The 25,845-nt window shown below is 49.4% G+C and overlaps 1 protein-coding gene across 1 annotated transcript; it reads left to right on the plus strand.

Annotated features, from left to right (window-relative positions):
• Positions 1–19,374: 19,374 nt before the first annotated feature.
• On the plus strand, positions 19,375–25,745 carry LOC146756843 (maestro heat-like repeat-containing protein family member 7). The gene is made up of 20 exons (XM_085523822.1): positions 19,375–20,039; positions 20,142–20,264; positions 20,486–20,565; positions 20,692–20,809; positions 20,925–21,011; positions 21,141–21,699; positions 21,776–21,882; positions 22,103–22,252; positions 22,398–22,552; positions 22,655–22,802; positions 23,022–23,200; positions 23,284–23,421; positions 23,583–23,697; positions 23,841–23,978; positions 24,193–24,369; positions 24,675–24,830; positions 25,011–25,112; positions 25,201–25,309; positions 25,402–25,461; positions 25,576–25,745. The coding sequence occupies exons 1-20, from the start codon at positions 19,821–19,823 to the stop codon at positions 25,743–25,745; spliced, it is 3,090 nt and encodes a 1,029-aa protein (XP_085379948.1). The 5' UTR covers positions 19,375–19,820.
• The last annotated feature ends 100 nt before the right edge of the window (positions 25,746–25,845 follow it).

A 25,845-nucleotide genomic window follows, 5' to 3' on the forward strand; every position in this document is an offset into this window, starting at 1 on the left:
CCTTGAACACCCCCAGGTGGGATGGCTCCACCACCTCCCTGGGCAGTCCATTCCAGTGCCTGGCCACCCTTTCTGAGAAGTAATATTTCCTAATGTCCAGCCTGAACCTCTCCTGCCACAGCTTGAAACCATTCCCTCTAGTTCTATCAGTAATGACATGAGAGAAGAGGCCGACCCCCAGCTCACTGCAACCTCCCTTCAGGAAGTTTTAGAGAGCAATGAGGTCTCCCCTGAGCCACCTCTTCTCCAGGCTGGACATTCCCAGCTCCCGCAGCCTCTTCTCATATGGCTCCATTGTGCTCCAGACCCCTCACCAGCTTTGTTGCCCTTCTTTGAACACGTTCCAATGCCTCAGTGTCTTTTTTGCAGTGAGGGGCCACAAACTGGAAACAGAATTCGAGTTGTGGCATCACCAGTGCTGAGTACAGGGGGACAATCGCCTCTCTGCTCCTGCTGGCATCAGTGTTTCTGATACATACATTCTCATGTATGTAAGTGTCACATGTGTGACATCCTTTTTGATGGAGTTCCGTGACGGGAGTTCAGTGGATTTGAGAGCTGACTTGAAGCCTGTGGGCATCACCCAGGAGTTGGGGTGAGAGGATGAGGCGTAGGAACAGGAACCTCTTTGGTCGTTATTAACTCCCAACTTTTTGGTCAGGAATCTCTGTGTGTTTTTTTATCATGTAAAGAACAGAGTCATTGTGCAGCTTGTGAATGAATTGATTCACGCCTGCTGATTGGTGCTGTTCTCTACAGGGAGCTGCAGTGGAAATGGACACTTGTGGTCCACTGTCTGCCCCCCTCCCGCATGCCCAGATCAGCCAAGTTGTCAAGGCCTGGCTCTTGGTTGGTGAATTGTGCCAAGGTCAGAGAGTTGGATTTTCTGGGCTTTGAGACACGTCTTCCAGATGCACGTTGTGTTATTTCTGATGTGTTGACCTGTTGAGCTCCAGCCCCAAAGGAGGATTCAAGTACTACCACCGCAGGAATGGTTTAGATTGGAATTGGAATGCAGAAGGCTGAAGCCAGCAGGAGCAGGGAATCCATCATCCAAGGGCTTGGTGCAGCTCTTCTTTGCTCAGTTGTGGAAGCATCGTAAAGTTGCTGGGCGGACAGGCATCACGTAGCCTGAGACTCAGCATGACTTGCAGCAAGTGGATGGGACGGTTGTGCTGTGTGTGTTATTCCATGACTGTCTTAGCCCTGCTCACTGACCTGCTCTTTCTCTCTCCTCTCCTCGCCCTCCACCCACTGCCTCGGTGCAGCTTTTGCTCTCATTTCATCCGAGCAAAGCGACAAGGAACTGCTGCAGATAGCTTGAGGTGATCTCACTGCCAGGTACGTGCCATGTTTTGTCCCCCCCGCATGGTTTTGCAGGCCGTGTGGCACCGTGTTTAGTAACACAGCCTCATGCAGCTTTGATGTGACCCTGGTCACGGGTGGGTTTCTCCACTGCCCTGCAGCTCAGCCCTCAGAAGGGCTGTCTCTCAGAATGGCCGCCCTAGACCCCGTCCCCATCTCTGCTGCCCTCCCCGTCCCTTCAGCCGTTCCCGGTTCGGGCCGGGCGACACCGGGCAGGTGGGTGAGCGGAGCGGGGCAAGATGGCGGCAGGGAGTGGGGTGTGAGGGGCAGGGCGGGGCCTAACGGGGGCGGGGGGCGGGGCTAAGGGGAGGGGAGAGTGGGGATTGGTGGGAGAGGGAGCCAATAGGAGGTAGAGAGGAGTTGGGCACAGGGTGATGTTAACACCCCTTTGTGACGTCATAATGCCCCTTTGTGATGTCATAATGCTTCTTTGTTACATCATAATGCCCCTTTGTGACATCATAATGCCCCCTTTGTGATGTCATAATGTCCCTTTGTGACGTCATAATGCCCCTTTGTGACGTCATAATGTCCTTTTCTGATGTCATAATGCCACTTTGTGATGTCATAATGCTCCTTTGTGACGTCATAAAGCTCCTTTGTGACATCGTAATGCCCCTTTGTGACATCATATAGCTCCTTTGTGATGTCATAAAGCTCCTTTGTGACGTCATAATGCCCCTTTGTGACATCATAATGTCCTTTTGTGACGTCATGAAGCTCCTTTGTGATGTCATAATGCTTCTTCGTGACGTCATAATGTCCCTTTGTGACGTCATAATGCCCTCTGTGACGTCATAATGCGCCTTTTGACGTCATGATGCCCTTTGTGACATCATGAAGCTCCTTTGTGACATCATAATGCCCCTTTGTGACGTCATAATGTCAGTTTCGGATGTCATAATGCCCCTTTGTGATGTCATAATACCCCTTTGTGACGTCACAGTGCTCCTTTGTGACGTCATAAAGCTCCTTTGTGACGTCGTAAAGCCCCTTTGTGACGTCATAAAGCTCTTTTGTGATGTCATAAAGCTCCTTTGTGACATCATAATGCACCTTTGTGACATCATAATGCCTTTGTGACATCATAAAGCTCCTTTGTGACATCATAATGTCCTTTTCTGATATCATAATGCCCCTTTGTGATGTCATAATGCCATTTGTGACGTCATAATGCTCTTTGTGACGTCATAAAGCTCCTTTGTGATGTCATAATGCCCCTTTGTGACATCATAATGTTCTTTTGTGATGTTATAATGCCCCTTTGTGATGTCATAATGCTTCTTTGTTACATCATAATGCCCCTTTGTGACGTCATAATGTCCTTTTCTGATATCATAATGGCCCTTTGTGATGTCATAATGCCCCTTTTTAAAGTCATAGTGCCCCTTTGTGACATCATAATGCTTATTTGTGACGTCATAATGCCCATTTGTGACATCATATCACCCCTTTGTGATGTCATACTGCCCCATATGAAGTCCAGGCAGAGTCAAAACTTATGGACCTGCACGAGGATCACTTTCAAGACAGTGGCTCTGTTGCTTCAAGCTTATTTGCTTCGTCCTGCCGCCACTCTATTACCAACTATCAACAACCTCTTGCATGATTCAACTTGCAAACGTTTGACACTAACCCTTGTGTTTCTGTGCCTTCCTAGATAATTCGAGCCCTTGTCAACCCCAAAGATCCAAACCAAGTAGTGATGTGCAGTGTGTTTCCATCAATGGAGAGTTCTTATTAAGCACAAATCGCTGCAATTCGGATGACAGCCTTCCACATGGTAACAGTGATGGACACAAGGGGCTCATCCACGTTCATGCTCTCATATCTCCTGGCTCTGCTGAAGCTCCTGACCTGAGCCTGCCAGACACCACAGTCACCTGCCTGGATTGTGACCCAGCGCCTTTGCAGTGCTGCCCATCCCAAGCACAGCCCGAGTGTCCCAGCAGAAGCACCACCATGCAGGAGCAGGGCAGCATCAGTGAGGTGAAGCTGAGCATCTTAGATGGGGACTTAGAGTCAGGCTGCCAGTCCCAGGCACCAGGCAGCAGCACCAGCTCTGAGCCACTCTCATCTTGACAAGAGGAGTCCTATCTTCACCCTTGACCTCTCAAGCCCTCCTGTCTTTTATTGAATAAAGTCACTCTCATGCTCAATCATCGCCTCGGCTGCATTCCGAGTCTTCATTCACAGGGATTGGGATGAATGCAACAAACAGCAAGGCAGCTCAGCTTGCAATGCTATGGCTGTGGGGTTCGTGCAGGCAGAGCTCTGGGTTCCCATTTTGCCTGGCTTTAGGATGTCTGCAGCATTTTGTATGGGAGCAAATAATCTCTAGCATCCAGGTTGCTGCTCATGATAATCCCAGTCTTCCTGGCTGTCGCTTTGTGATACCTTTCAAAGCCTTTTGATACTCTTTGATGCCTTGGCTGCTCCCTAACACCTCTGTCCTCCTGCCATGTTGACTCATGTCTCCCACTTTTAAGCTGGCTTTGCAGATCATCTCCAGCCCTGTCATCATCACGCTGCAGCAGGAGGTGCTCACCTGGCCCAATGTCTGGCAGTACTGCTTGTTCTGCAGATGAGCAGCTGCCTCCTCATCTCTTCAGCTACAGTAGTTTTTCTCAGGGCAGTTAGATGCAGTCACGCTCCTCTGGATTTGGTGTGTTAAATCCATGCTGCATGGCAGCAGTCAGTGCAATACAAAGGTGTTCTGTGTGCCACAGCATTTCTCCAGGGGAAATGAATCCTAGCAACAGTCTGGAGGAGTGTGTGAGCCTGAGATGCTCAACCAATGAGAGCCATGAGAGCATCACCTGCATTGGTTTTAGGGCATAGAACAGAATTAATGTCACTGACTGGTGTGCAATTTCTCCCTTGCCAACAGGGGATGTGCACGCAGTATTGCAATAATGAATAAGCACTGCTGCTATCGCTGCCATCTTTGCCTAACTAGAAATCTTTGACTTTGAGAGTTTCTCACACAAGGGGAGAGGGTAAGAAAGTAAAGAGGCACAGAAAACTAAGGGAAACTGCTCTTCTTTATCTTATCTATAAAAATTGATACAATTGATGCTGTCGTTCCTTTTTTTTTTTTTTTTTTTTTTGTATTCTTAATTTTTTGCCAGTGTCAGTTAGATTGTTTTAAAATATCCACACACCAAAATCTGACTACCAAGCAAATGTAATGAAAATGAAATGAAGGTGAGTTAGCGGAAAGCACAAGGCCATATTATATTAGGCTCTAGGAAATTTACAGGCAGTCACTGCACAAAGAGGTAGATTTGAGTTGCACATTATATGATTCCCACAAAGATTAAGGAAATCTGAAGCTTTCAATATATTTTTTTAATTCTTTTTTCATTTCATTTTTTAAACACCTGACCCAGACCCCAACTCTCGCAGGAGCTGTAAAGATAACAGCATTAACCTGCATTGTAACTCTAGATTAATAGTCAAGTGCATCACTCAGCCAGCAGTTGGGACATAGAATCCTATTGCCCTCATGTAATCACTACTTAAACAAGAAACAGTGAAATTCATTGAGATATTTAGTCTGAACTCTTCCACTGGGGTCATGACTGAATGAGTTCCAAACTTGTGCTGAATGTCATTGCTGAATTCCTTTCTTTCCCATTCAGTACTGTAGCCAACTAGAATAAAAAACAGCAAAGTTCAGATGGGGATAATCCAGGTTGGAAACCAATACAAAGTGGAGGCAACAAATGGTATATTTTTCATATCGAATCTATGCAGTTCTTAGAGCATCAGCAGTAAGAAATTTGGATGAGATTAAATTTCTGTAGCTGTAGTAACCGTTTTGAAAATGGTCCTCAGAGATCCCTAGCTGGAAAGCACTGGGCCTATTCATCCTATTTTAAATCTATGGGAAGAAATTATTCTGAGTGTTGAAAGAGTGTAAAAATAAAACATTTCTAATTTATTCACCTCCTTTTAAAGTACTTTCAGACATGGTCTGTGATACTACCTTAGATTTCTTTGTATATTTAAATGAGGGTGGTTTGATGCTGGCACAATCACCTTAAAAGACTCTTCAAGATTATTTACCTCTGCCTTAGAAATCTATCAAAACTGCCAAGAATTAAACTGTAGGATGAGGAAGCCTGCCATTTCTAAGATTTGTGGTACTAGCAATTGACTTACGTTTTGCCTTGGTGGAGAACAGGCTGTGCATGGATACACACATGATTTCTCTAATTGTTTGTAAAGGAAAGAATTTCCTCAGCCTTTGCGAAAGCCAGCCTAAGTATCCAAATGGACCTGAGCCCATGCTCAGGAGCAGCAGTTACTGGTTACTGAATGCCTTTGAAAGCTTGTGGTGCTTTACAAAGTTCAACTTGCTGAGTATCATACTGCTTTCACATTATATCTAATGCAAATTTTAGGAACCCACTGCTGGAGGCAATGGAACAGAAAGGTATGGGGTAAGGGCACAGTAGGTTTTGTATCCAGACACCTGTGATGCAATCCACAGACAGATGGTAGGTATTGAACTGTCTTACTAACACAGTATTCCTTGGCAATATGATTGATGGTTGGACTTGATCTTTTGAGGTCTTTTCCAACCTTAATGATTCTTTAATTCTGTGAATACTGAAGACTTCTTTTCAGTATGGCTAGGAAAACACTGGCTAAGTTGTTTGGTTTGCATATATGAAGTTGGGACTGCCAATGGCACAGCTGTGTCATTAGAAAGGGTGGCAGGAATACCCTGAACACGTCTACTCCCTTTCTGTCTTCTCCATCTCAACTCATGCTCCCTGTGACACTAACAGACAAGATTTAGCAGGCATGGTGGTGATGGTTGGATGGTTGGATTAGATGATCTTAGTGCTCTTTTCCAACCTTAACGCTTCTGTGATTCTGTAGATATGCCGTACAAGTCTTACCCTTATATTAAATTTAGCTAGAGATTGTTGGGAATTAACATTTTTGCCTGAAATTTCTCAGAGAATCCCTTGTGCAGGGCCAGCGAAAGACAATGTGCTCAATGGGATTTCAGCAGTCTACTGAAAGAATGGGAGGTAGTTGTTTGAGGAGTTACTTTGCTCTGTCAAAAAGCTGTACTGAGACTATATCTAAAACTATGGGATGCACATAAGAATGTACCCTACCTCTCTGCCTAGGGCTGGTCTACATAGGGAGTCAGAAAAAGCTGAGCAGCAAGACAATACCATGAGTATCGATTTGCCTGCTTAAATTGGCAGGTATTTCAAGTGTAGACGTCAACTCTTCTCTCATAACAAGTACGGCATGCTTCTCTCTACGAGACTACCTTACAGGGACATGTCTTTGACTGGGCTGATTTTGCCTTCTGAATTTTACTCCACAAAAGAATTTCAACAGGTAAAAGTTGAAATGACTGCAATGCTCGTTTATACAGTGGTGTATCCATGCATCCATGTTGACATTTCTATCTTCAAGGTTACTGTGAGATGGGAATCACTGATTATAGAATTATTATTATTATTATCCCTGTACATAACTTTAGATGCACCAATCAATTTCCATTCATTTAGTCTCTTTCTAGCAGAAAACTGAACAACAGTAATAACAACAAAAAGAGCCTAAACGAAACAAACTACAAAGGAGGCCAGAATGAATGCCTTCTGAACTGAGTATCACTGAAAGTTTTTCTTTATTGGCTACAGTGTGATATTTTTCTCCACGTTTTCTGCTCTGATTAAAACCACTTTCATCTTCTGTGATGTTAGCAGTGCGTGGGCCTGTAGAAAAGCATGCACACAAATGAAGACTAAAGCTGCATCTCTGCTCAGCAGTGCTGGCAGTTCACCATCAGTCTTGTCTCTGTGTAACACAGAGAGGGAAACAAGAAAGGATGCATTGTCTCAGCTATTCAAGGCATATCATAGAATCACAGAATGGCCTGGGTTGAAAAGGACCATAATGATCATCAATTTTCCTAAGACCACATCCTGGTCTTAATGAGCAAACACTTTATCACACTGGGCAACCTGTTCCAGTGCACTGCTACTCTTGATGAGAAGAAATTTATTCTACTATCCAACCTGAAACTCCCCTAGTGCAACTTGAGGCCATTACCTCTTGTCCTGTAGCTGAAGATTTTTAGTGCCAATTTTCATTGCCATGGATTAGGTTAACAGAAAGGAAACAGGACCCCAGTGTCTGTTATCAGATATCAGGTGGATAAGTTTCTGTTTATATCTACTGAATTCTCTTTTTGATAGTCGTAGAACCAGAGGTAATGTCCTTAAGTTGTGCCAGGAGAGGTTCAGTATTAGGAAAAAATGATTCCCAGATGGGGTTGCAATGCTTTGGAACAGGCTGCCCAGGGAAGTGGTGCAGTCCCTGATATAGCACTGAGGGACATGATTTAGTGGGTGTGGTGGGGATGAGTCAGTGGTTGGACTACACACTTGCATGTTGCTGTGTGTGCCCTTTATTGCTGTACACTGTAGTCTGTGTAAGGACTTGTTCTCCAAACCATCTGAATGTTTGTTTGCCATGATGCAGCAGCTGTCTCCTTTGTAAAGAAGGAAGCAAGAAAAAGACTACATTAAATTCATTCATTCTTAGCAGAAAGGAAACAAAGAAAAGAAAGAATTTTTAACCTGCTGTTAGCCATGTTTGTAAATAAAAAATCACTGTTTAGAAATACCTGGAAAGTAAGTACACCATTCTGGAAAGTCAAATAAATGTGGTGCAAAGCAAACTGTCTCTGGCTTTGCCAAATCAGGCCTTCATTAGCCAAAGGATCCCTCCCTTTTTCTTGTAGTGATAAAGAAATTCCTTTTATGGTTCTACTATTTTCATTAGTTATTTTGGGAAGATTATCTCCAGTCCAGCAACTCAAAGGTTTTGGGATGTACCTCTGGTCCCAGTTCACCTTGCTGAACCTGTCAACAAAACTAACATCACCTGTCACAGAATGATAGAATCATGAGAGCTGGAAAAGACCACTTAGATCATCCAGCCCAATCATCAGTCCATCACCACCATGTCCACTAAGCCTCCTCTCCTCCTTCTTCACTGACCTTGGTGACTGCAGGGCTGTTTGTCTCACATCATTCTTGCTCATAGCTCTCACATATGCTATGCAGTGGTTTGAACCTTCCTTAACAAAGTTATCACAGAAGTGCCAGCAGCATCACTCCTTGACTCAGCTTTGGCCAGCACTTGAAATGGTTCTGTCTGACATGGGGCAACTACTGGCCTCTTCCTACAGAGAACAACACTGCAGCCTCTTTGCTGCCACAGTCCAGACATTAGACATGTAATACAACCTGAGAAAAATATACAACTTGAAATTATGTAGTTCTTTTATTGAAAATCTCTTTTTAAACCCTGTGTTTGTCTCAGTATTTCATGACCTCTACCACAGTTCTCTATTTCCCTCAGCATCACTTTGCGTTTGTCTTCTGAATGTCATGCTTGGATCTGAATTGATAAGTGAAAAAGCTGCATCTGACAGTCCTTTCCAGATGTGCCTGTTTGACTCCAGCTGGTGAAGTTGTTTCTCAAGACTTGCTTCCTCTCATTCATGTTCTTTCACACTGAACTGTAAAATCAGCTCCCACCTCCCGGTCTTTAGGATAAGTGGCACCTTTTTGAATTTCTGATGGGTTTCAGCTTGAGCGAGATGCCATGAAGATGAACAGCAGGAAGTCAGTGAGAGAATTGTTTAAGGATATTGAAAATGAGAGATGGTTGAGTGTCAGGGAGTCATTTGTTTCCTCAAGGCATAATATATCCACAGGATAAACTTTCATCTCCACTGATCACAGCAAAGTGGTGGTGATAGTTAAAATAGAAAAGCAGGTTTCAATGTAACAAAACGTTGCTGGAAAAACTAAATAAAAGCCAATACTTGGCATTACAATTCAGGGCAGATAGCAGGCCAAATCTTCACTGAGCTGAGAAGGTAGCAGGATCTTTGGCAGGTACAAGTGGAGTTCAGACACAGTATTCATGTGAATGATGTGATACCAAGAATACAGATTATTTCCTCAATAATGAGAAAGGACAAATAGAAGCTGCTTCACCCCATCTGAGGTCAGGCTGTTTCCACACATAGGAAAATTGCAGGTAAGTGGAGGGGATTTTATCTAAGTGTAGGAACCAGGGGTGAAAATGTTGATTTTCTCCTCTATGAGAAGGGCAGAGCCAGCCATGCACACCCACAGAGCACAGAGCTTTTCATTGCTTCTTCATTTTTAAGTAAAATCATAGGGAAACTGTCAGACAATCAATGTGCAGAAGTGGTACAATCTCTTGAAAAGCCACTTATAGATCTGCAAAACTTGCAAATAACAATTTTCTGTTTATCCAATTGTTTTCCCATCTCCAGATAAGACCCCGTGCTCTGATCCATTTTTTGTGCGTGCATCAACAGATTTACAAAAAGAAACAAGTCAGCAACTGGCAATTTATTCAAGGTGTTGAAAGTATCAGACAGTTGGTAGATTAGAAAGCAAACTGATTCCTCCAGAATTTCTTGGGGGACTCTCAGGAAATGGGATCCAGTAGGAGCTGGTCTGAAGTGGGGACTACTCCATTTCTAAGGAACTGTACATCAATGAGGAACTAGTTCAATGCTTTCTCAATCAAAGAAAAACCTGACTTCAGTACACGCCTGACCAAATGCCCAAGCTGTACAAACCTAAGTCAAGGTGTGAATGCAACTCTCTGAAAGGAAATTTTGTCATTTATTTCATTTATTTCATTAGTAAACATGGAAGTTTGGTGGCCCTTCCAGGCAGGGGGGATGGAGCTTCATGATCCTTGGGGTCCCTTCCAACCCGGGTCATTCTGTGATTCTGTGATTCATTTCTCTGCATTGACAAGACTATCTTCATTGTGTAAGCAGAAAGAAGAGCTGCTGGAGAGGAGCTCTGCTGAGAGGGACCTGGGCGTCCTGGTGGACGACAGATTGACCATGAGCCAGCAGTGTGCCCTTGTAGCCAAAAATGCCAGGGGTGGGTAAAAGATCTAACACACATCTCTATAATGGGGGTGGCCCAATCACAAGCAGTGCTGCGCTCAGTTGTTCTGCTTGCCTGCTCCTCGAGGAGTTAGGAGAAATCTATGCCTGTTGCGTGTTCGAGTGCGTGTGCAATGCCATGTGGAGGGCTTATCGCAATAAAGATTGGCGGATTTGCTGCGTAGACCGGTCAGAACTCAGATCTGCGTTGTGCTTCCTGCGGCACCAAACGCCCAACAGTGGCAGTTCCGAGTATTGGCCAGCAGATGGAAGCAGAGACCACGGAAAGGATGTCTGCGGGACAGACCCTGGGGATCCGTTCTCTTTTGATTATAGGGGAAATATATTGAAAGCTTCAGATTTCATTAATCTTTGTGGGAATCATATAATGTGCAACTCAAATCTAACTCTTCGTGCAGTGACTGCCTGTAAATTTGCTAGAGCCTGATATAATATGGCCTTGTGCTTTCCGCTAACTCACCTTCATTTCATTTTCATTACATTTGCTTGGTAGTCAGATTTTGGTGTGTGGATATTTTAAAACAATCTAACTGACATTGGCAAAAAAAAAAATAAAAATAATTAAAAAAAAATGCACGACAGCATCAATTGTATCAATTTTTATAGGTAAGATAAAGAAGAGCAGTTTCCCTTAGTTTTCTGTGCCTCTTTACTTTCTTACCCTCTCCCCTTGTGTGAGAAACTCTCAAAGTCAAAGATTTCTAGTTAGGCAAAGATGGCAGCGATAGCAGCAGTGCTTATTCATTATTGCAATACTGCGTGCACATCCCCTGTTGGCAAGGGAGAAATTGCACACCAGTCAGTGACATTAATTCTGTTCTATGCCCTAAACCAATGCAGGTGATGCTCTCATGGCTCTCATTGGTTGAGCATCTCAGGCTCACACACTCCTCCAGACTGTTGCTAGGATTCATTTCCATAGAAGGTCAATTACCAACCTCTTGTTTTTAGGTCTGCCTTGTACTTTTCTGCGGACAGAGAAGGGCAATGTTTCCAACAGTCAGTACATTCATTCTGTGCTGTTCTGGGCTCTACCCACCCTGCGTATTTATCTTGTGCTTGTCTCAATTCTACCCATGTCAGAATGCCCCCAGTCTGAACTTAACTCTGTTCAGCAACTTTCTTGGTGGAAAAACTACTTATACAGCTGTTTTACAAGAGGGTTATACATTCAGTTAGGGCCTACACTATGTACTGAAAATACTGGAAACTTCCACTGCAAAAACACAATCTACCTCTCCCATCTGTGCAGCCTTGAGGATCCAGAGCATGCCAGGTTATTTCTGCTTTCATAGCATTTGCATGCTGTAGGGTGAGCACAAGGTTCTGCTGCTTGATTCTTCTGCAAGAGCTGCCTACCGGCAAATGGTTGCAGGGATGGAGGATGTGACAGAAAGCATTTGTCTCCACAAGAGCAGAGTTACATTCAGTGCAGAGTGTGAGAGTCAGGTTGGTGTGGAAAAGCACTGACACGCTGGGGATGATGCAGTGCTCACATGTCTAACACTCACAGACATTACTGTCAGAAGGATGGTGCTGTGTTGTGCTTCTACCTTTGGCAGCCCCTGGAGAAATGCTGTGGCACACAGAACACCTTTGTATTGCACTGACTGCTGCCATGCAGCATGGATTTAACACACCAAATCCAGAGGAGCGTGACTGCATCTAACTGCCCTGAGAAAAACTACTGTAGCTGAAGAGATGAGGAGGCAGCTGCTCATCTGCAGAACAAGCAGCACTGCCAGACACTGGGCCAGGTGAGCACCTCCTGCTGCAGCGTGATGATGACAGGGCTGGAGATGATCTGCAAAGCCAGCTTAAAAGTGGGAGACGTGAGTCAACATGGCAGGAGGACAGAGGTGTTAGGGAGCAGCCAAGGCATCAAAGAGTATCAAAAGGCTTTAAAAGGTATCACAAAGCGACAGCCAGGAAGACTGGGATTATCATGAGCAGCAACCTGGATGCTAGAGATTATTTGCTGCCATACAAAATGGTAGAGATCTTGCTGCTGACATCCCAAAGCCATGCAAAATGGGAACCCAGAGCTCTGCCTGCACGAACCCCACAGCCATAGCATTGCAAGCTGAGCTGCCTTGCTGTTTGTTGCATTCATCCCAATCCCTGTGAATGAAGACTCGGAATGCAGCCGAGGCGATGATTGAGCATGAGAGTGACTTTATTCAATAAAAGACAGGAGGGCTTGAGAGGTCAAGGGTGAAGATAGGACTCCTCTTGTCAAGATGAGAGTGGCTCAGAGCTGGTGCTGCTGCCTGGTGCCTGGGACTGGCAGCCTGACTCTAAGTCCCCATCTAAGATGCTCAGCTTCACCTCACTGATGCTGCCCTGCTCCTGCATGGTGGTGCTGCTGTTGGGGCACTCGGGCTGTGCTTGGGATGGGCAGCACTGCAAAGGCGCTGGGTCACAATCCAGGCAGGTGACTGTGGTGTCTGGCAGGCTCAGGTCAGGAGCTTCAGCAGAGCCAGGAGATATGAGAGCATGAACGTGGATGAGCCCCTTGTGTCCATCACTGTTACCATGTGGAAGGCTGTCATCCGAATTGCAGCGATTTGTGCTTAATAAGAACTCTCCATTGATGGAAACACACTGCACATCACTACTTGGTTTGGATCTTTGGGGTTGACAAGGGCTCGAATTATCTAGGAAGGCACAGAAACACAAGGGTTAGTGTCAAACGTTTGCAAGTTGAATCATGCAAGAGGTTGTTGATACTTGGTAATAGAGTGGCGGCAGGACGAAGCAAATAAGCTTGAAGCAACAGAGCCACTGTCTTGAAAGTGATCCTCGTGCAGGTCCATAAGTTTTGACTCTGCCTTGACTTCATATGGGGTAGTATGACATCACAAAGGGGTGATATGATGTCACAAAGGGGCATTATGATGTCAAAAAGGGGCATTATGACATCACAAATAAGCATTATGACGTCACAAAGGGGTATTATGATGTCACAAAGGATCGTTATGATGTCACAAAGAGGCATTATGACATCACAAAGGGGTATTGTGACGTCATAAAGGGGCATTGTGATATCACAAAGGAGCATTATGACATCACAAAGGGCATTATGACATCACAAAGAAGCATTATGATTTCACAAAGGGGCATTGTGACGTCACAAAGGGGAGACATTATGTCATCACAAAGGGGCATTGTGATATCACAAAGGAGCATTATGACATCAAAAAGAAGCATTGTGATGTCACAAAGAAGCATTATGATGTCACAAAGGGGCATTGTGATGTCACAAAGGGGCATTGTGAAGCCACAAAGGGGCGTTATGATGTCACAAAGGGGCATTATGATGTCACAAAGGGGCATTATGATGTCACAAAGGAGCATTATGATGTCACAAAGGAGCATTATGACGTCACAAAGGGATGTTACCATCACCCTGCGCCCAACTTCTCTCTCCCTCCTATTGGCTCCCTCTCCCACCAATCCCCGATCTCCCCTCCCCTTAGGCATTGAATTCTCTTCTCACTACCTCCTCCCATTCCCTCCCTAGGAACAGAAACCATTCAGATTCTACAGCAAACTACAGCATCTGCACTGCAAGAGCACACTGAACCACCTGCAACAGTGAAACATGGTTTTGGAGAGTGGGTTTGAAAACACACCTTTAGACAGCTGTCTCCCTGTAGCCAAAAGGAAACCAAGCAGCCAAAGAAGAGTCCAGCCTGAAACATGCCCATGCTACTAGCCCAGGTTTTTCACAGTCAATGCAGAATCCATCCTGTTCTTGAGGTAACAAATGACCAGTGGGTCTCCCTTTGCTCCACCCCTTCTCCTTCAAAGCCAGAAAAAGAAAGAAAAAACAAGCAGAAGAAACCCAGACGTACCTTTCCACACACAGAGCAGAAAGTGGAACAGCAGTTGTCTCCTTCCTGAGACATGGTGGGGAGCATCCCAGAGGAAGCCCAAGTTCTTTGCTTCTCTCCACAGGGACTTCAAGCACTCTTGGCAAGAGCTGCTTTGGTTCTTTCTTCAACTGCTTCCAGCACCAGAATCTCCTTTGGAAAAGGATCCCTAAAGAAAGAATCAGCAAATGAAAAAGAATGAGCAATAACCACTTTCCCAGTTTTCTTCTGACATGCAATTTAGACTCTCAACTCTGGCAGGGTCTTAAAATCAGCTGGTTACAAGAACTGTCCCACAATATATCCAGCTTCTGTACAGCTGCCGTTATTTCTGACAGTGAGTGTAATCACAGAATCATAGAATGGCCCGGGTTGGAAGGGACCTCAAGGATCATGAAGATCAATCACCTCCCTGTCCCTGCTGGCCATCCCCTCTTCTGATGGAGCCCAGGGGACCATTTGCTCTCTGAGCTGCAAGAGCACGCTGATGGCTCACGTTCTGTTTTTCATCCACCAGGACCCCCAGGTCCTTCTCTGCGGGGCTTCTCTTAAGGACTGCTCCTCCCAGGCTGTACAGATGCCTGGGATTCCTCCAGCCCAAGTGCAAAACTTGCACTTTGCTGTGTTCCACCTCATTAGATTCACCTAGGCCAACCTCTCAGTTGAGCTCCCTCTGAATGGCATCCCTTCCTTCCACTGCATCAGCCGCACCACTCAGCAAACAGCAGAGGGTGCACTCCATTGCATCATTGGTGTCACTGATAAGCATGTAAAAAAGCACTGGTCCCAAGAACTGGTCCTGAACACCTCCAGGGATCCCACCACCTCCCCGGGCAGCCTGTGCCAGTTAATTCTGTGGGCAGAACTGCCAGTATGAAATATTATGCTATCGTGAAAAAGAAAGAGAAGAAAAGCAAAATTAAGACTAGCTGACAAGCCTTGGCAGGGTGTTCTGCTCTCCTTAAATTTATACCCATTATTCAGTTCTCTTTGGAGCTGTCTCCATGCCTCTCTGGAGTTTGTTCTTTGAGAAGAAGCAATTAAGTAAGCTCTCCAATGCCAAAGTGCATACACTACTCTAAGGCTTTCTCGTCTCTCCATGGATCAACAAGGGTGACAAGCCAGCAGAATATGATGAAGAGCCTCATGCATACTCAGTGTAAAAAAAAAAAAAAAGGCAATTGTTGCTGGGAAGAAGGTGCATTTGCATTTGTGTCATCTGCAGAGGGTACTGCAGAAATGGAAAGTCTTCCACTGGAGCAAACAAAGGGTTCTCATTTATTGCAATCAAGGCCCAGCGTGTGGATCTCAGAGATCAGACCTACACCCTGCAGCAAAACAGAGACCTGCGTGGGAAAGTTCAGTTTCTCTCTACATCTGTGTCAGAAAAAGCCCACCATGGAATGACAGCTAAGGAAACATCCCTGTGACTCTTCACAGGTCTCTTCTACACTTGGGATCACTGCTACAAAAAGAGATGTTGACATCATCTCTCGTGGCCAACCTGAGAGAAGAGCAGGAAGGCTGAGATGCTCTTTTTCCTATCTTTCCCTTGATTTCCTCTATATCTTAGGGACGAATCACAGGACAGAACACAGAAATCAAATGGCTCTACAAAGCAGATTGGCCAGTTCAAGTCAAAACAGACACTGAAAACACCCCAGATGCTGTCTGACAACAGCTGGACTGTTGGGGAGTCAGGTGAATGCAGTCTGCTGGCCCTGGGCAGGAAGAGGACAGCCCAGACTGTCACATACCTTTCACTGAAAGCTGATAGAGCATTTTATCCCCCTCACAGATGCACTGACATCTTCCAGCATCATCCATTGAGACGCTGTGAATTTTCAGGGTGTGTTTCTTCCCCACAATTTGCAGTTCATAATTTTCACTGGCCTTGAGCTCCTTCCCATCCTTCATCCACTCCACAGTAGCGCCTGTGTCTGAAAGCTCAGCCTGCAATTTGGCTTCCTCACGCAGCCGAGCGGAGATCTTTTCTACATCTTTGCTCTTATTGGTAAATCTCACTGCAGCACCTGTCAGGAGCAAAGACCTCGTTATTTCAATTTAGATCAGGCTAATGTGGTCAATGTTTGCTGCAACATCTCTGAAAAAGTATCACCTTCTGTTCCTGCACTCATCATTGTGTCAGTGCTGAGCAATTCAAGATATTTCATTTGGTCTTCTTGCCGGATTTACTAAGTAAAAATCAACCAAACATCTCCTTCTACTGATTAAGAATGCTCTAAACATGCTTCTGCAGAGGTTTCCACCCAATGACAAACAGCTCCTCCCATAATGAATCTTTATTTGTTCTATTTGGTCATGCAAAGCTGATTGATACAGATATTATTGGAATGATTGCTCCCCTACTTCTAAACTATTCCAGTGCAATCAGAAAGGCTGTCTGAACCTGGAGCTGAAAGTACTGCTCTATGGTGATGCAGTGGTAAACCTGCTGACTGAATGCACTGGCCAATACCTGTGAACTGCAGACATTCATCAGCTGGCATGAAGCAATCTGGTTCAGATACCAAGCAGCTGGGTAGACTGGCTTACCCTACACTCAGTGCTATCATGTTTAGGTCATTACCAGGACTCACGTCAGTCCATGGGATGCAATTTCAGGTATTTGGTACAGTCAGTGAATGCCTGCAGCCCCAGTTCTAATCAGCAGATCACAGCAACTATGCCTTGACTGTAAGAGGAAAGGAGAAGGATCAAAGCAAATACCTCTCACTCTCATCTTGGTGCTGACATCAACATTTTTGGCAACAAATTTCACTTCTGCTCCATCATCATTCTTGGTGACGTTCTTTATCATTAGGCTGTGAGTAGTTTGGGTTCTCTTGATGATGCAGGTCTCGCTTTCCTGTAAGACTTTACCATTGAGGCATCAAGTGCCGCAACACGTTGTTGTAAGGTCAATAGTAAACATGGCATCCCCTCCAGCTACAGCTTCACCAGTTGTTAGGGGGGATTTCACAGCCAGGACTGGGTCTGAGGAAGAACAACGTTTGTCTTAATGCTCTTTAGATGCAAGTCTGGTATCTCATTTAGAGATGGAAGATTAAATCATAGGTACATTTCTACTTCTCCCTTTGCATGAGTGCTAGAAGAAGCACTTCTATGCTTAAGATCTGCTACAGAAAGTTCTGCCTCTTGCACATGTGACATATCAAAAGATAAGGATATTCATCTCTCTGTCACAGAAACATAACTCGTATCACTTTAGTGGTATCTGGAGGTTGATAGGAGATAGGAGAACTGGGAATAAAGGAAATCCTTTGGTGTGTTAATGCACTACTGTCCTTAAAGTCAAAGGAAGCATCTTTAGGGAACCAACACAGCTGCTCAGCACACACTGACCCATTTCCATTGGTGTTTTTGTGCTTACCAAGGTGCACGCTCCCTGGGAATTCCAGAGACGGGCTCTGTCCATGCGCATTGACTGCAGACACTCGGAACTGATCATCAGCCTCTTCAGACAGATTGCTCACCGTGAACTCTGGGACGGGGACATGAGACTCGTGGCACCTCACCCACGTGAAGCCAGTTAGTTTCTTGCGTTCCACAATGTAGCCATCGATTGGAATGGGGCGTTGCATCTTCGGAGGGGACCATGCCAGCGTCACTGAGGTTTCTGTTTTATTTTTCACCACGGGGTCAGCTGGGGGCTGGGTGGGAGGTTTTCTGGGAGCTGAACAGAAATAAATACAGAAATATTAGCATAAGGTCATTTAGGCTGGAAAAGGCCTTCAAGATCAGCAGACTCAACTTTCAGCATGACCTACTGAGTCCCACCATTAACTACTGTGGTACCTGAGGACATACATGACAAACTTATTCCTGCAGGTATTTGCATAGTGAGTATATTCACCCTCTGGCTGATTCTGAACATTTTAGAGGTTAAAATCCCATCAGACTTTTTCACTGTGTGCAGCTAATGATACAGGCAGGAGGCTGGGAATTACCTGATGGGCTCTAGTTACAGACTACTGACACAGTAAAGGATTGAGTTCATTTCATTTTGGCCATCAGAAAGTTTGGTGTCTGCTTTAAGTCATCCATCTAGACTCCAATTATAATCATATGGAGAACAGCGCATTTAGGAGAACTCATCTCATCTTAATAAACCTGAATGAAATCACAGAATCATAGGATCACGGGAGGGCTTGGGTTGGAAGAAACCTTCAAGATCATCCAGTTCTAAACACCCTGCCATGGGCTTGCTGCCCACTAACCAGCTCAGGCTGCCCATCACCCATCCAACCTCGCCTTCAACACCAAGGACAGGCATCCACAGCTTCTCTGGGCAGCCTGAAATGGAAGCAATGAGCCACATGTTGAAGATACTCAAACATTCATGACTGTAGAGAGAGCCAAATACTCCATACATATTGCCTGCCTGGTCAGTGGTATTAAAATGCCAACAACAGACTCATCCAGCTCATTGAAAATGGTGTGAACATGGCGTACAGGATTCTTCCAGCAGCGAGTTAGATCTGCAAAGAGTAAAAACTGGAAATCTCAATGCGATACAATTTTCCCTCATACATTTTTATACATTTTCTTTTCCTTTCATGCAAGCAGCTTTGTAGCTTACAAATTGTTTTCTAATCACCTCCTGGTGTGGACAAATCACACAGGTTTGACTCCATGTTTTACATAGTTAGCATTTTATCTTTGTTCCAGTATGGAACTGTACAGTCATAGAATGGCCTGGGTTGAAAAGCATCTCAAAGATCATCCAGTTCCAACCCCCTGCTATGTGCAGGGTCGCCAACCACCAGACCAGGCTGCCCAGAGCCACATCCAGCCTGCCTTTGAATGCCTGCAGGGATGGAGCACTGCAGGGCTGGGCTGAGGGCACAGCCCTTCCACTGCAGGGTCACTGGGGAGCCCTGAACGAGGGCTAGGACTGGGGGCCTGGATGGGGTGCTTGGGCTCTGCACACCAAGCAGGGCACACTGCACCATCCCATCCCATCCCATCCCATCCCATCCCATCCCATCCCATCCCATCCCATCCCATCCCATCCCATCCCATCCCATCCCATCCCATCCCATCCCATCCCATCTCATCCCATCCCATCCCATCCCATCCCATCCCATCCCATCCCATCCCATCCCATCCCATCCCATCCCATCCCATCCCATCCCATCTAGCTCAGCAACAGCTAGAAACACTGCTGCGTTACCAACACTGTTTTTCTCCTAAAGCCGAAACAGAGCACCAGATGCCAAGAAGGGAAAATCAACTCCGTCCCAATGGAGACCAGAACATGGTTTAATTTGACAGGGGGGGATGCGGGGATGGACTGAAGAAGGACTCCCGGATCCCAACACTGCAGCTGTGGCAAACACACACAGTGAATACAAGGGCTCCTTCCAGACCGAACCTGCCCAAGGACAGGGACGGCTGTGGGGCTCTGGGGCGAGCCCAGGGCAAGAGGAGGGGTTCTATGTGGAGCCGGATGGAACGGGGTGAGATCACAGCCCCGTTACAATGGGCTTTGACCACCAGGAGGCAGAGCTGGAACACGAGGCTCATTCGCCGCTGTTCCTCGCTGCGAGATGGAGCAGAGACCCCCACTCCGAGTTCGAGAGGCTTGGCCAGAGAGGCGCGGAGCATCCCGCACCCCCACGGCCCCGCAGGGGCCCGGCGAGGTGCATGGGGTGCAGCCCCAGCAGGGGCCCGTGGGCTCAGCTGAGGATCCTTTTGCCTCCGTCGTGTCACCTCAGGACGAGGATCCCCTGAGCTACATCGACGCCTGCTGTGCATGCAGACCGCAGGTAGTGTGCACTCTGTGCTTCCATGGCTGCCCCTGCCCGGCTGTGCCCAGAGGGTGCCGGGGTCCCCCGATGCCAACCCCTGTAACTCCCCTCCTGTCTCAGACACAGGAACAGAAGCTGCGCTTTCTGGCCTGCGTCCGCACTGCCTGCACAGCTGCCATCACGGACAGCGTGGTCCACAGCCAGCTGTGTGACTACGTGCTGAAGGTGGTGCTGTGCATTGAGGTAATGGAGCACTGCAGGGCTGGGCTGAGGGCACAGCCCTTCCACTGCAGGATCACTGGGGAGCCCTGAACGAGGGCCAGGACTGGGGGCCTGGATGGGGTGCTTGGGCTCTGCACACCAAGCAGGGCACACTGCACCATCCCATCCCATCCCATCCCATCCCATCCCATCCCATCCCATCCCATCCCATCCCATCCCATCCCATCCCGCTGTGCCCACAGGCGCTGCTGCAGGAGGAGCCCGCCGAGCACCTGGACACGGAGCTCTGGCAGCAGGCCATGAGCACCATCGCCGCCATGAGGTACCGCCCCAGCACGGCTTTGCCAGCGTGGAGGCATCGGTCCCAGCCGGGGCCCTGAGCGGGACAGGCTGCAGGGCACAGGGTGCTGAGCGGAGCATCACACCTCTGCCCTCTCTCCCCTCGCAGTGGAGCATGGCTGCTTCCAGAGGAGAAGAACGGTCTCCTGCGTGCCTGCCTCGGCAGCGTCCTCCACCTCCCTTGCTACGAGGACGACGCGGACCTGGATGCGGCACTCTACGTGGAGGTGCGCATCAGCTGAGCCCTGGGGACGCTTCCTGGGCACCAGCACCCGGGATGCCCCTCTGCTGCCAGCAGGATGCAGCAGGGCAGGCCGCCCTGACCCCTGTCCTCCTTTGCAGACCATGGAAGCCCTGCACCACCTGCTGCAGGTGCTGGTGAGCAGCGCTGGCCGCTTTGTCCTCGTGGAGCTGCAGAACATCATGGAGGTTTGGATGTGGCAACACTGGGGTTTGCGGGGATGGTTCAAGGCCACAAAGGAGGGATCCACACGAGGTCCCCCCAGGGCCTGCTGCGGGCAGGGGGTGCTGGCCCAAAACTAGCCCGTGTGGTGTTAGAGGGATGGGTGGGGAGCAGCGGGAAGATGGCAGGGCTGCAGCAGGACAGGGACGCAACCACCCACCCCGCTGCAGCTGGGGAGCAAGGGGAAGGACGAGTGCCCCGTGCTGTGGGCACAACAGCAACTTTTCTCTCCACAGCTCCTGCTGCCCTTCACCACGTGCCAGCTGGCGGCCGTGGAGGAGAGGGCTGTGGTGTGCATTGCCAGGCTGCTCGCCTTCAGCAACACCTGCGTCTTGCCTGAGGTAGGGAGTCCCGGCGCGCTCAGCTCTGGGACCACATCCTGGCTCCCCAGCCAGAGCCCACCTGTGTCCAGGCTTGCACAGAGCCTGGGCTGGGCCCTGCTGCCCACTCAGCCGTGCTGCCTCTCTCCCCAGCTGTGCACCTGCTTCGTTGGAACCGCGGTGTTCCAGCACAAGTGCCAGGAGAACCAACGCTTCCCCGTGCTGGGAAAGCTGGTCGGACACCTCATCCTGTCCTGCACTTCCACGGATGACAGGACCAGAGATGAGGCGATTAATGCTGTTCATCAGCTTTTCATCTTCATCGCTGCCCCAAGTGAGAGGAGTTGTGTTGGGCTAGGTCCCTCCAGATGCCCAGACCCCTCACTGACACCGTGTGTGCTCCTGTCCAGGACTGCCATGGCAACCGGAGGAGCGCACAGTACCACAGCTCTGGGACAGCCAAACTTCGCTCCACCAGGAGGTTTCCCGTGAGGACAGAGCCAGAAATATCTTCGAGGTACAAAGAGCAAACCCTGAGCCCACAGGAGAACCCAGGCCTGCAGTGTCAGGAAGAGTGCACGCACTGTCCCCGAGCAGCCCTTGTGCCTTTGGGGCCCTCACGCTTCATATCCCTGGCATCACCCAGCACAGCCTCTGCTCCCAGTTCTCCTGGGACACCTGCACAGCTGAGCAGCCAAGCAGAGGATAAGTCATCCCTCCTCTCCTCCCTCCCACAGGTCCTTCTGAAATACCTCCTGTACCCTGAAAAGGTCAACATTTTACTCACAGCCATTGAGAGCATGAAAGCACCGAGCCTCCACAGCACCCAGCTGGCTGCCCACATGGTGGATGTGCTCGCAGGAGAGGCTCGCTTCCCTCCACAGCAGGTGGGAACCTGCTGCTGCCTCCGCTCCAGCCCTGGGGGCTCTGCTCCATCCCTGGCACTGCGCTTGGCCAGCAGGCAGCAGTGGGGATGGCAGCAGGGCCCTGCTCTGGTGCCATCCCATTCTCACCCATGCTCCCCCCCTCCAGGTGCAAAAGACTGTGAAGGCGATCCACAGCAGCCTGCCTTCCATCAAAGCCAAGCCAGCTCTTGAAAGCCTGAGCAGGGCCTTGCTTGTGCTGGCCAGCAAATTCCCAAAGGAGATGGTCAGCAGCCTGCTGGTCTGCTCTCTCACCTGCTCCAGGTATGGGACCACAGCCCTCAGGGCTCCTCTCCCCCCCCCTCCTCACCCCATGGCCGTCAGCCAGGCAGGAGCAGCCACGCTGACAGCCCTGGGGACCTGCAGAGTTGCTGTCACCATGTGGAGGGAAATGCTCTCGGAGTCTTCAACCGTGAAGACGGTGCTGCAGGAGGTGTTCCAAGTGCTCATAAACCACACTCTGCAGCACACCTCCCCATTCATCAAGGAGAGGCCACGTGTCCTTGCCCTGGCCGTGAGTTCCTCATTCACCCAGCTGAACCCCAGCTGAGTCCCCACTCCCCTTCCCTGTCCACCCCCGAGCCTTCTTCCTGCCCTGGGATGCATCCATAGACCTGCCTGGGGCTCTGGGGGTCTCCCTCCCCCCCCCTCCCTTTCTCCATCCCTACACTTCTAGAGACGGGGTGGAAACCCAGGGGACAGGGCAAGAATCATATCCGGGTGCTTTCTGCAGGCAGCAAGGATCCTACCAGAGATACTCCAGCTGCCTCTGGTCCTCAAGGAGGCTGAAGCCATCTTCCCCCAGCTCTTCCCAGCCCTTCTCCTGCAAGTGTCCTTCACCACGGAGCTGACGCTGCAGGAGGTGGAAATCTTCTGGGAGGGGCAACAGCAGCACCAGCTCACTCCCATCAGGTGCCACATCCCCGTCCCCCTGCTGCACCCAGGGACCCGGTGCTGGGGCTCCTGATGTGACTCGCACCCTTCTCCACCTGCAGGTCCGCGGTGCAGTCCTTGAAGGTGCTGCTCTGCAGCGTGGGCCTCCAGAAGCAGATGGAGGCCATCCAGGAGCAGGGGGGCTGGGACGCGCTTCTCAGCACTGTGACCCACCTCCAGGGTGTGCAGGTGGTGGCCAGGTGGGAGCCCTTCCTTGTGGTGTCACGGGGGTCCCCAGTTCTCAGCCAAACTGCAGCCACAGCACCAGAGCCTGTGGCCCCTGCAGCAGTGGCAAGAGGGCTGCACAGCCAGAGCTGCGTCTGCCTGGTTCAGGGCTCACGGTGCCTTCTTATCCCTGCAGGGTGATGAGGGAACTGCCTGCTGCTCTGCGTGACCCCATCTTCCAGCAGCTGGTTGAGCTGCTCAGCACCAACTTCTACTCCTGGGATATGGTGGCCATGGTCTTCCTCGTTGAGGTGAGCAACAGCTGCAGAAGCAGAGAACACTGGAGGCTGCAAGGCCACTGGCAGCACGAGCCCTGCTGCCTCCCTCGGGGCCTGCTGTCTTTCCCCAAGCTGACTGTTAGATCCAGCACTAAGAGCCATGTGTGTTGTTGCAGATGCTGGAATGCATGGACCTCAGCAAAGAGCTGCACCGCATCATAGGAATCTTTGCCCACTATCTGCAGAGCAAGAGGGTGGGCATGCAGCAGCTGGTGCTCAGGGGCATCCTGCAGCTCAGCAAGAGGCAGGACACGGTGAGCAGGGGTGGCCAGGAATGCCACAGGTTGGGCTGGGCCTGCCATGGGGCTGTAGCGGGGCCATGTACAACTCGGCAACTCTTCAGGCAGTGAGGAGCTGGTGCGCTCTGCCCACCCCATCACTGCCTGCTATTCAGGGCTGGTACTGGAGTAGCCTTGCCCTCATTACGCTTGCTGCCGTACCTAAAGGATGGGGTGTTTTTCCCCACAGGCAAGGACAATGATCATCTTCCTGCCGTGCATCATGGAGCAGCTGCAGGATGCAGATAGTGACATCCGTGCCACGGCCCTACCAATATTCAGCAACCTGCTGCACCTCCTGAAGGAGGTTAAGCTCAGTGTCATGGCTCTGGAGCTGGCCGGCAAGCTCCCAGCTCTGCTTAACGATGTAAGGATGATAGGGAGTCCAGCACACGAGGGATGTGGCTGCCAGCCCAGCGTGCCCATGCCTGCTGCCTTGTGACAGCGCACCAGGGGACTTTCCTGGCCGCTCACCAGGTTCAGGCACTGCGTGGTCCTGGGCAGACTTTCCGCTGGGCAGAGCTTGCACACTTTGGAGCAGTTCTGAGGGCATCCTCAAGATCTGCATCCTCTCAGCTCGGAGATTTTGCCCCCACTTCACTGGTGGTGCTGTCCCTGCTTGCCATGGACTTGGAGCTGCTGACACAGATGTCCTTCCTTCCTCCTCCACAGGAGTCCGGCACGGTGCGTCAGCTCTCCATCGACTTCTTCCTCAAAACGCTGAGCTTTGTGGAGGGCCAAGAAAAGAGGAAGATGCAGAAGACGGTGTGCAGGAACCTGGTCCTGCTGTATCTACACCTGCACGATGAGGAAGAGAACGTGTCCAAGGTGGGAATCAGGTTCATCTGGGGGAGGGTGATGCTGCTCCCGTGGTGCCCCCCATACATCAAGAGTACTGCAGCCCACAGCAGCATCAGCCCCTGCTGCTGCATCCTCCCTGCAGAGGGGCTCTGGGGACACGGGCTCTGCGGCTGCTCGGGCTGCGGTGCTATCTCAGCTCTTTGGCAGGCCTCCCAGAAAGCCCTCCTTGGTGCTGCACGGTTCCTGCGCTGGAGGAAGCTGGAGCACCTGGTGCAGACAGAGCAGTTCTGGCAGATCAGCGACTGCATGGTGTGTATGCGCAACAGTATGCCCATTCCCACACCCCAGGACAGGGTCGGGACCAGCCTGCACTGACCTCACATTCTTCCCTCTTCAGCTGACCAAGAGGAGGAGACAGAGTGCAGCGCAGGACTACCTGGGCGACTGCCTGCTCTACCTGCAGAGCCTGCAGGAAACCCTGCGACTGGAGGCCGTGAGGTTCATCGGTGAGCCACGAGGCTGAGCTTTCCCTAGCCCCGGCCCTCCATGCTGCACCCACGGAACAGCGGGGGTCGCTGACGGGGCTTTGTGTTCGCAGGGCTCTTAGGGCGGCACATGAGGGATGAGCAGCGGGCTGACAGAGAGCACATCTACCAAAGTAAGCCAGGGAGTGGGATGTTGGGGCAGCCAGCAGGTGACATGCCTGTCCCTCGCTCCCTCCTGCCAGAGGGGAGAGCTGGGTCATCATGCCTCTCTGTTCCTCTTATCGCAGGCCTTCAGGGAATGAAGCATGACCCCAGTCCAGCTGTCGCTTCCTTGGCCCTTCAGACGCTGAAGATCCTGAAGGAAACGAGGCCACATCCACAAGGAGCCATTGGGCAGCTCTCCACCAGGCTCCGTGGCACATGGAGGAGGTGGCGCTCCTCCCGGGCAGACAGCTGAGCACCCTGCAAAGCTCCCAGCATCTCCTACCTGCTGCTCAGCCCCACTCCTCGGGCACATCACTTCCCTTTGCCCCATCGCCCGCACAAATTGTGCTTTT

The sequence above is a fragment of the Coturnix japonica genome, chromosome 25 (genome assembly GCF_054131305.1).
Source record: "Coturnix japonica strain WE chromosome 25, WE-NBRP24, whole genome shotgun sequence".
In the NCBI taxonomy this organism is placed as follows: Eukaryota; Metazoa; Chordata; class Aves; order Galliformes; family Phasianidae; genus Coturnix; species Coturnix japonica.